This window comes from Dipodomys merriami, unplaced genomic scaffold (assembly GCF_024711535.1).
Source record: "Dipodomys merriami isolate MVZ:Mamm:240054 unplaced genomic scaffold, mDipMer1.0.p SCAF_1, whole genome shotgun sequence".
In the NCBI taxonomy this organism is placed as follows: domain Eukaryota; kingdom Metazoa; phylum Chordata; class Mammalia; order Rodentia; family Heteromyidae; genus Dipodomys; species Dipodomys merriami.
Genome location: NW_027202270.1, coordinates 72,148,063 through 72,159,651, shown reverse-complemented (window position 1 = coordinate 72,159,651; position 11,589 = coordinate 72,148,063). Strand labels below are relative to the sequence as shown.

At 31.7% G+C, this 11,589-nt stretch overlaps 1 protein-coding gene across 5 annotated transcripts in view; it reads right to left on the bottom strand.

The window, feature by feature from the left end:
* Positions 1–8,461: 8,461 nt before the first annotated feature.
* The window catches only part of Lrp1b (LDL receptor related protein 1B), a 1,866,674-nt gene continuing 1,863,546 nt past the window's right edge, over positions 8,462–11,589 (bottom strand). For 4 of the 5 annotated variants that reach the window (XM_070023764.1, XM_070023773.1, XM_070023793.1 and 1 more), the window contains one exon: positions 8,462–10,823. In XM_070023764.1, coding sequence (XP_069879865.1) covers positions 10,683–10,823 — 141 coding nt within the window. In that variant the 3' untranslated portion in view covers positions 8,462–10,682. The remainder of the gene's footprint in view (positions 10,824–11,589) is intronic. The other variant, XM_070023782.1, reaches the window with a different exon arrangement.

Here is an 11,589-nt window from a genome sequence, read left to right as displayed (position 1 = left end):
GGAATTTATATTCAATAATCTGAATTAATTCTGAGTATTTCTTTTTTTAGTTAAATTATAGTTTAGTAATTACCATAACTTCTGTGGATTAGTATTGTGAGGATATTTTTTCTTTGAAGCTTTTTGAGATGGGAAATTCCTAATATGTTTCTATTTTATCTCCTGACCTATACAGTCATTCAAGTGTAATGAACAACAATTAACTCAGCCAATAAGTTGATCTTAGTCCATTAGTTTCCTTTTTAAGTCTTAAAACATCTAACAGAACCATCCTAATGATTACTATAGTCCTTATATTATTCAAGAGCCATAAATGCTACTTATTTTAACTTTTCCAATTCATCAGTGGTGAAACTCTTTGTATTTTTATTATATTGTATATGAGTAATCATTTCATTTAATATAAACAATTGCTAGTTTAGTATGTCTAATGGGTAGTTTGATCTGTGTTAGAATCCCTTCTTCCAAAGAGGATATTCTTAGGAGAGGATAACAAGGGCCCAATAGCTATGTGCATGTGATCACACAAAATGATGCTTATCAAAATGAACTCCAAGAAATGGGAAACAGATTTTATTTTGTAGTTTTTGTGTTTTTCCCTTTTTGTTGCTGTTTTTATACTTTGGTATCTTTAATCTTATATGTAAGTTTATCTGATTTGTGGAGGAGAGGGGGAAGCACAGATTTGGTAGGACAAAGGGTGAACTCTTTGAGCAGTGATACTCACTAGATACTTCATTGAAAATGAACTATACAACTTGTGAGGGAGGAAGGTGGGGAGAAAAAACCTGGGAGGAAAGGAAATAAAAGATAACACTTCAAAAAGAAATGCACTCAGTATCTGATATGTGTAACTGTAACTACTCTATACACTGCCTTCCCAATACTACTTATTACCTTGCATATGTAATTGTAACCCCTCTGTATGGTATTTTCACAATAAAAATATTATTAAAATATATATAATAACATCTTGATTCTAACCTTTGAAAGGTCATTTCTTATTTGGGGGAATTGCTATGGAAAACAGGGAATATTAGAAAAGACATATGAGTGAGTTTTATCAAATTGTCTACTGCTATAGAAATCAGTTATTCCTCAAAAACTTTCAAAAGAGAGAGAATGAAGCACATAAGTACTTAAGAGGTTCAATGAGGGTATTAAAAAATAAAATTGGCCATATTTTCTCTTTGGTGGATCTGACAAGTTTATATCTCTAGGTTCCATATCTACATGAATTACTGTAGATGTTTCCTTCTTTCTGATATGTCCTTATTTCATGGTCTTTGGGCCAAAAAGATGTATGTCAATGAAGAGTACAATTGTGTAATGAAGAACTGTAAGACCTACTTATATGAGTGTGAACATATTCAAGGTTAGATCATAAAGATGTTGAATAGCAGGAAAGAATATGAAGGAAACCTATTTAATATTTTTGGCATTTATGTGTGTTATATATAATATATTATACATAATATATAATATATACACATTATATATATGTTAAATTCATAAGTATCATTAGATTTTGTATTATCTTGGATTATCCAAATTGTACTATGCACTTATATTACTTAGTTCAAAAGACTGTCCTAGAAGCAGGACAAGTCAGGAAAATGGTAAGCGTAAAGAAAATAGCCATTTTTAGAGCCATAACATTGTATGTATTACCAGCAAAGAGATCCATTATGGAAGCTAATAGTAGCAGCCAGTTAATAGCTAGCAAAGATCAAAGTACTTCGGTCCTACTACTTAAAAAATATCTCCTAAATACTGGATTCTACAACACCCCTAACTAAGTAGGCTTTGAAGACCCTCCCATAATTTCTTGGCAAGAGTTAAAGTAGCTCAGGTCAAATTGATTTCAACTCTTTAAAATTTGGAGTAGAAATTCTAACCAAGCTTATATGGAATTCTGAGCCATGACTATAAAATAATGCATTTATGTTTCTTGAATACGTTAAATATGTATTAATATAATATCAAAAGAAAAATAATACAGAGAGAGATCAAAATCTATGAAAACAAATGTTCCCACACTGAAATTGTATAAGCTGATTTGAATAGCAAGGCTAGGAGAAGAGGCAGCTCTGAGGGAAGAAGAAGTGACTGACCCATCTTTGAAGGAAGGATAGAATCTGAAGTAAAGAAATATACCCAATAGTTTCTGTAGATAGGTTCTAAGTTATAAGAACTAAAGTGTGAATAGAAGCAATGACTCAATATTCTAAAATATTGTGACAAGAGCTCTGGTATTAGGTAAGAAGGGAAGTAATATTTTAAAAGAACCTACTAAACAATCTATGACACAGTCATTTCTAACACTTAGGAAAGTCTAAAAATGTTGACTACTCAGTATATTGGCCAGTCAATGAATGTTTTAGGTGAAATAAATTAAGTTAAAGCCAAACAAAAACTACATGTCCAACCAACATTTTCTGTGATAACCAGTTTTATGTAATAGTTAATAATTCTACCAATAATAATAATAAACCTTGGTTTTTCCTGCACACTGTCTTTCCAGATGCACATTTCTGGGTCCTGTGTGAGTAAAGAAGTGTGAAGTCATCTTAGATAGCCAGAAATGCCTCTATTTTATAGATGTCAGTGACCTGCACCAGGCTTAGAGTGTGTTTTTTTTTTTAATAAAACAAAATGCTTAAATAAGGATACAGGTGGACCCATTCTAACAATGAGATGTACAAAACACTATATTGAAAACAAACTTTACAACTTTGGCAGGGGGAGGTGAGGGGAGAGGAGGATAGTTGTGGAGGTGGGAAGGAAGGGATGGTAGGGGAAAAACAAAGGAGGAGGCAACAGTGCTTGATAAGAAATGTACTCATTACCTTGCTCATTGTTTTTTACAATAAAAAATGTACAAAATTTTAAACCAAGGAAATAAAGATATTATTTTTATAGTTAGAGAATTGTCACAAAAGATACCATTTGAAAACAAAATAAAAAATAAATGAATTAAAAACAAAATAAAAATGAACCAAAAATACTCCTATGTTGAAAAGGAAGCAGACATCCTGTTACTAAACAGTCACTGCTTCTTGAGGTGGGCAGATCAGTGGTCTTGACTCAGCCTTCTACATTCCTTCAGAGAAGGATACTTCCAGAAGATTATGGCAGATATCTATGACAGTTTTCAAGAAAAGCAGACGAAGGGGCCTGGTACTCTTCTAGGCAGTTAATGAGAGGTTTTGTCAAAACATAGCAACAGATACTGAAATGCTTTTAGATGCTTGTTCTGGAAAATCCTGGCACAGTTACATACAAGAGCATTGACATTAATACATTTTTCTCATGTGTGAGTAAATGAGCATATTGATATTAGTGAATTCTTGGGCAGATTTGTAATGAATGAAAAAGTTATAAGGGTAAGCAGTATATTAATGAGACATGAAAATAACAGAAAATGTAGACAAATAAACATTACATATCTTACCTCATTAACTACTTTGAAACAACAGTATTTTTAATGTAATTAAAAATTAATAAACAGAAGAGAACAAAAGGCCCTTAGATTGTTTTCCCCTTCTTCCCTTCCTTCCTTTCTTCCTTCCTTCTTTCCCTTCCTTTCCCTTCACCTTCCTTCCTTCATTTCTTCCTTTTCTTTTCCTTCCTTCCTTCCTTCCTTCCTCACTTCCTTCCTTCCTCACTTCCTTCTTCCCTTCCTTCATCCTCCTTATCCCCCTCCTTCTTCTTCTTTCTTTTTTTAAATTTAATTTTATTGTAAAGATGCTGTATAGCGGGGTTACAGTTACATAAGTAAGGCAATGAGTATATTTCTTATTTCTTTTTCTCTATTTTCCTCTCTCTTTCTTTCTCTTTTATTATGCTGGTCTGGAGCTTAAATTCAGGGTCTTCGGCACTGTCTCTTAGCTTTTTAACTCTGGGCTGGTACTCTACCACTTGAGTGACAACTCCACTTCAGGCTTTTTGGTGGATAAATGGACATGTCTCAGAGGCATTTCTGGCTATCTGAGATGGCTTCCAACTCCAACACATGTATCTCAGCTTCCTAAGTACTTAGAATTATAGATGTCAATCACCTGCACCAGACTTGGAATGTGTTTTCTTAAAAAAAAAAAAAAAGTAAGCCAAGGAAATAAAGATATTATTCTCTATAGTTATAGAATTGTCAGAAAAAGAGCACATTTGAAAACAAAATAATAAATTGACAACAACAACAAATAAATAAAAATGAACTAAAAAATGCTCCTATGTTGAAAAAGAAGCAGAATAGCAAAAGGAAGACTCCATGGCTCATGAATTAAATATATTTCAGAAATATTTGCCCATGTGAACATGTTCACATGTTCCCATATACATAGAAAAATAATTGAGAATTTAGGGGAAAGAAAATCAATCATTCACTCTGGAAACTTAAAATCCTCTTCAGGAATAAAGATATTGGGAAGGGCCAAAAAAGAGTAATATGATATATATTTCCAAAAATGGTAGTTGTTTTCAACTAAATGATAATTATTATAAATTAGTATAAATAATAAAAGCCATCTTGGAGAAAACCAATTCCACCCGAAAATAATGTGATTGTTTAAAAGATTAAACAATGATTAAACATGTTTGAAAAATATTTTAATTATACTTCACTATTTTTTAAAATTTTAAGTCGATAAGAATGATGAAAAGAATTAAAAACTCACTTTGTCTTAAAAGAAAATTAATTATGTTCAATACTAAATTACATGTAAATGGTAAAGGAAGCTTGACAAAACTGTGAAGAAAAGTTCATCACTGTTACAATGTACATGCAACTTAGTTCATTTTTATTTTTCAAGGTCAAGAGAAACATTAGAAGATAGGAAAGAAATTAAAGATAAAGCCTTTTAATATGTGTATATGATGAGCTATATCATTAAAATAGACCAGTAAATGTTAAGTAAATGAAACTATGAATGGAGAAACTATTTGGAAAGTCATGTTTGAAAAACATTCCAAATAATAAAGGAGAGGACAAATGATAAATTAAAATAACACACCTGTAAAATTGTTTTCATACTATAACCATAAATTGCATTAAGGAATATTAAGAAAATGAGTTAAATAAAAGGACTGTAAGAATATATATTCACTCATTTTGGAGAGAGAAACATGATTTATTTTTTTAATTTGGATTTCATTTTTAAGGTATAGTTCATTCTTCTTTTAAAATGAAGAAATAAAAAATGTAGATTGATGATCAGTAAATGAGTAGGCCAGCTGGTCAAGACAGAGAGAGTGAGAGAGAGAGAGAGAGAGAGAGAGAGAGAGAGAGAGAGAGAGAGAGAGAGAGAGAGAGAGAGAGAGAGAGAGAGAGAGAGAGAGAGGGAGAGAGAGAGAGAGAGAGAGAGAGAGAGAGAGAAAGAGAGAGAGAGAGAGAGAGTTCTTTAATTCAGATCCCTACACAAATGCAGTTAACCATACTAAATCAAACTGTAATACACTTTTAAGGTAAGAATACGTACTGAAAATATAAAAAAGAGCATGTTAGTAATATGTCCTATAATATCTCTGTAGATACAGAATGTGAGCAAGATGTTTATAAAATAAAAAATTACAGAATAATAATAGACACTTTATCATGGTAGCAAGACGAATATTTGGAATTTTAAATTTTAAGTCAAAGAAGGTAAGTGTAGTTAATTCTAAAGGAACATAGAAAAATGCCATCTTCAAAATGCAGCCTCAAGGCTTCTGTTTTTGCATGTAGTTGTTTTTTTTGTTGTTGTTTTGGTTTGAGGTTTTTTTTTTTTTTTTTTTTTTTTTTTTTGGTCTTGAGCCTTGAACTCTGGGCTTGAGCGCTGTCCCTTATCCCTTCAGCTCAAGGCCAGCGCTCTACCAGAGCTACAGCGCCATTTCCCGTTATCTGATGGTTTATGGGAGAAAACAGTTTCACGGACTTTTCTGCCGGGCTGGCTTTGAATCATGATCCTCAGATCTCAGCCTCCTGAGTAGCAAGGATTACAGGCGTGAGCCACCGGTGCCCGGCTTTTGCATGTAGTTTTGTGTCTCTGTATGTTCATTTCAATGTTCAAAACTGAAAACTAGAAATTATAGGAATAAAATGTATTCCAATGTAAAAGCTTATATTAAATTATTTTCTTCCTATGTTTTGTATTATCAAGGAAATATATATTATCTCTTTATTCAAGTCAATCTGAACTTATACTCAATATATAAATTTTAACTACCTTTTTATATGGGCTTATGTTTTACACTTGGACATTTATTGTTAGGTATATTTCAAAATGTATTTGACAAGTGAAAAATATTTTTTCACAAATTTTCAGTATATTGCTACATATTTTGTGATTCTAAAATAAAAATGTATTATTGGGTCTTCTATTCCATACATATTAAAATTTTAGTTTTATCGGGAAGGTTGGTTTTTATGTATTAAAACTATAATAGAAGCTACAGCTAAAATAATTATGGAGTAAACAAATAACTCAAGTGTCAAAAACACATTTCTCAACTTCAATGGTACATTACAAAACCACTAAAGTGTACAAATTCCTCTATAAAATATTTCCTCTTGGAAAATAGTTCCTTTTCCAAGTGCTGCTGAATCACACCTGGAATCCAAGCTATTCTTGATGTTGAATTCTGGGGATCTTGGTTTGAAGTCATCCTGGGCAAGAAAGCTAATCAACCAAAAGCTAGCTGTGGAACTGTGGCATAGGGGTTACACTACCAGCCTTGAACAAAAAGTTCCAGAACAGGCTCTGACAACAACCCCCAGGACCAGTGCAAAACTGAAGGCTCTATTGCTTACTATACAGATAGTTTATTAATACATTTTATATAATCCTAGTGATTATCATATCACATGCATTGAAGAATTAAGATTGTATTTGGAATGCCATGCTTTTGTTGGCAAGATTTCTTTTTATGTCATTTGTGGCAGATGGGATACAGCTCTAGATTATAGGCTTTAGGAAAATTAACTTTGAGTCCCCAGAAAATATTTGCCAAGGCCTATAAGTTTATTCTGTTGTTTCAACTTTGGATAGGGCAGTTATTTCACATAAATAGATGAGTTCAAGTACCTAGCTAAATGCTAGAACTGGAAAAGATAACATAGAATTATCTGGTTTAGAAGTTTAATTTTTTAAATAAAATATTTCTCATCAATATCTGGAGGCATCATTTAGTGATTGATTTTTGGTGGAATTTATAAGAAATTGTCACTATAAAGGGAATTTGTATACTTGGAATAGGATTAAAATGAAATTTTGAAATTGGAAATGGGAACGGTTGTGTCCTCTAAAGGCTGATTGTGAAATTGTTGCAAATAAGTAATGTGGAGTATAATGTGGACTTAAATTAACCAACATTAAACATCTAAGCTAATGTGCAAAAACACAGAAAAAAAAGAAAATGGAATAGTAAGGCTCATGTCGTCCAGGTCACATCTTCTACTGGCCATTGTTTTCTGGAAAATGGTGTTCATAATGGCCCTTGTAAGAGTAGCTATGAGTATTAGCCCCCAAACTTTAGTTGGCTGTATATCATACATGTTTTGCTATTATTTATATTATTGTTAACTGTAACAAGATCATGCCAACATGTACATTTACATTGTATTTTCAGGTGTATTTATTCAGTTTTGATTAAAAAGATCCCTCTTTACTGAATATAAATCAATGATACAGAAGTAGATCCGACTCTGATACGTGTAAAATCTGTAGTTTGTTGTTCCAAGTTGGTATACAAATGACTAGTCCCTTTAAAAAATAATGTCCCACTTTTGGGCATTTACCCAAATGTTTACAAACAAGACCACACTAAAGCTACCAGCACAACTATGTTTATTGCAGCATTATTTACCATAGCTAAGATATGGAACCAACCCAGATGCCCTCAGTAGATGAATGGATCAAGAAAATATGGTGTATATACACAATGGAATTCTATGCCTCCATCAGAAAGAATGACATTGCCCCATTTGTTAGGAAATGGAAAGGATTAGAAAAATTATATTAAGTGAAGTAAGCCAAGCCCAAAGAAACATAGGTCCCATGGTTTCCCTTATTTGCAATAACTAATGTATGTCTGAGTCAAGCAGAAAAGGTCAGATAAGGTGATGTTAGGGAAATGAACCCTAAGATTCATATTCAAATGTTTTCTTTTTCTTTCATGTGATTGTTTCTAACACATTCATAAGATTATTTCTTTGTTTCTTTGTATGTCCCTCCCCCACAATATAACCCCTGCTTTCACTGTATGTCATGTCGGTATAATTTGTGGAGGGGAAGGGGAAAAACAAATCATTTAAATAAGGATACAGGTGGACCTATTGCAACAATGAGATGTACAAGTTGTTATGTCCAGAACGAACTTTACAACTTTGGTGGGGGGGGGGGGGGATTTGGTGGGGGGGGGGTGAGGGGAGGATGGGAATGGGAAACAAAGGAGGAGGCTACAGTGTTTCATAAGAAATGTACTCATTATCTTGCCCATGTAATTGTAACCCCTCTGTACAGTATTTTCACAATAAAAAAAAATGTCTAAACCACATTTATTGGACTCTCAAGTTTTTCTAGAGTACAGTTTTTTAAGACTAGAAAGGGAAGGAAAGAACTTAGGGTTATTTCAACCAAGTTGTCATATTCCACATATGTAATCTATGTCTATTCATGGCAATACTGAGACTACAGCAAAACAATAAGGCAGAGAGGAGAAAAAGTAAAAAATAAATTACTGATTTGAGAAAGAAAGGTAAGTGCTTTCTATGTTATCTTCTGAAAAATGATGTATTAAAATCAATCTTTCCCTGGGATTTGTGTTCTATTGATAGAATAAAAACCTAACATGTTCCCTAAAATCGTCTTTGGGAATGTATAAACTATAAAAGGCAATTTTCTCATTTTTTAAAAACTACCCAACACAGTACTTATATATGTAGAATTTCATTTAAATAAGTCAGTCAACAATTTTATATAAAGTATTTAACACTTCATTGTAGAAACATAGGCAAAATGACTATTATAACCAAAATGAAAAATACTGTTCAATTTAAAAAATGTACTTAAACAAGAACCTGGAAAAGTTTATGATATGCATAACACTGCAAGCAAAATTGCACTAGTATTACATAAATCAATAGTTTATAAAGGCCTCAATATGGCAAAGTTTAGAAATAGGTAGTATGCATGCACAGAGTACAACAAAAAGTCTCCTTATAAAACAGCAGGTTTTTTTAATGCTTGTACAAAGGGATAAAGAGCAACCACAAACATATTTCATCTGTTAGGTTAATACATATTGACAGCTAAAAGTCAGTCATGTCTATCAGAGGAACAAAAAGCCCTCCAAAGTTGTGAATAAATTTTTTGTGCCTTTAAAGATATTTGTATAAAAATGCTATCCTTTTTTAATACAACTTAAATAAATCTTACTTCTTTCAATCAAACTTTGGAAACAAAGTAATCAACAATAACAAAAAAAGTGAATGGGGTCCATGTGTTTAGTATAAATGAAAGGAAACCCATGTACCAATGCAACTGATACAGCATTTATACTCTCCACCTTTGTTTATGGCATGTCATTTGTCTTCTACTACTTGGAAAGTTCTAGAAGAATATATTCTGGGTAGGGAAAAATGTGAATTATTTATAATGTAAAAGATTTTCCAATTCTCATTTACCAAAATGCCTATTTCATCTTTTTGACTTCACAAACATAACATGCTCTTATAATTGAATTTCTGTCATGAACTGTGTGCTTGTACATTATCTTTTATTCAATGTGGTAAGCAATTGACCCAATCTTCCACAAATCGAATGTGACTGAGAAAAAAGTACATAGGACATGAGTACCCAATGCCACGTTTTGCTCTAAACTGGCTTTTTACCTCAGGATTGAGACGAATAAAATGTTTTATCCAATAGCAAATGTGACTTAACTATATTTTGGTTTTGTTCTACCATCTAAATACAGTTATTTCTTATAAGGTGTATATGTTTAGTGCATCCTATAGAATCCACTAAATTTTGGAAAATATATTCATCTGTGTTCATGCAAATTATTGATAAATATATAAATATATATATCAACATATATATATTTATATAGATATAAATATATATTCTTCAAAAGTTTTATCCATTCCTTATCAGTCTAAGACTAATTTCACAGCTAAATTAGTGAGGGCTTCCTATTTTCAACAGAGACTCAATCAAATATTTGTGGGTAGAAAGAAGACATTTTCCATTCAATCATTCTCCTATCCATTTAAACAGAAAATTAAAATGACATTGTATTACAGATTTCAGAGCATATCATGAAAAAGTGCGAAGATCTTCTCTGTTAGTTAAGTAGAACCCCAAAAGTTCATAAAAATAGATCATTCATCTTCACACTACAAAGGAATATGTTGTTTATCAATTTGACAAATTCAAAGGTGTGTCCTACCAGCAGCATTGTTGGAAATTGTACTGTAGTGCAGTTCTTTTTCATAAAAATACCATACAAATGGTCAATCAATAATCATCAGCAATAAAACAAAATAAATCCCCCTGCCCCCCAAAAACTCAGAAAACCATTAGCCAGGAAAAAGATAAAATAAACAGGGAATGCCAATGCCAAAACAAGTATAAGATTGTTGGAACATACAAAAGTAATCCTTATATTTATACATTTGTACAGCATATAAAAGATATCACTGATCATGCCACTGTCTCTCTTATACCAATCTCTATTTTCTTTGGAAGCAATTCTTTCCTTTCATCAACACTTCCTAAGGAGTTTCGACAGTTTTGTCCATCCATATACAACTTGGCATATACTGGGTTGGAGTAATTTGTTGGCTGAAAAAGGAAAAAAATAAACAATTTTATTCACACTTGTCTATACTTTTTTATTTTTAGGAGGTATACCTATTAATGGACAATACAGCAGTAACAAATTCAATTTATTAAACAATATATATTGAAATGTAATTTTAATTGTTTTTGTTTTAATTCATTTTAGTATATTATTCCATAAAAACGTATATTTTGTGTGACACAAACAACAGGTCTGATATAAAATGAGAAGTCCAGCATATCTTTCTTTATTTTGTAAAATAAAGAAAGATTTATTATAAAATAAAAAGGATTTTTTATGCTCATAGATTCACTACTGTCACCAAACTGTTAAGGCAAATACATTACTTGGCAAAAATATCATGTAATAAGTTGGTGCTTATAATTCTTACATGAAGTTAAAAGCAAAAAAAGAAAAGTGGAAATAAAGTGGAAATAAATAAAAGATGACAGGGAAATATGCTTCAAAATAAAACACTGTTCTCCATACATCTTATTTGTACTCATCATTAGAAATATTTTGGACTTTGAGATTTGCACAGTCATCCTAACTTTCACAAACACAAAACATTTTAAAACCTAATCAAAGCATACAACAGTTGACTGTTTTTAGTTGAAAAATTATTCATTGTTTATGTTTTAACAAATTGCCAAATAGTATCATGAAAATATTGTCTAGTTTCTGACTTTATTGCTATTTGTTTTCAAATGAATTACATTAAGCTTAATCTTTGAGTCATGAAAAGGAGACAAACATAATAATGTGAAT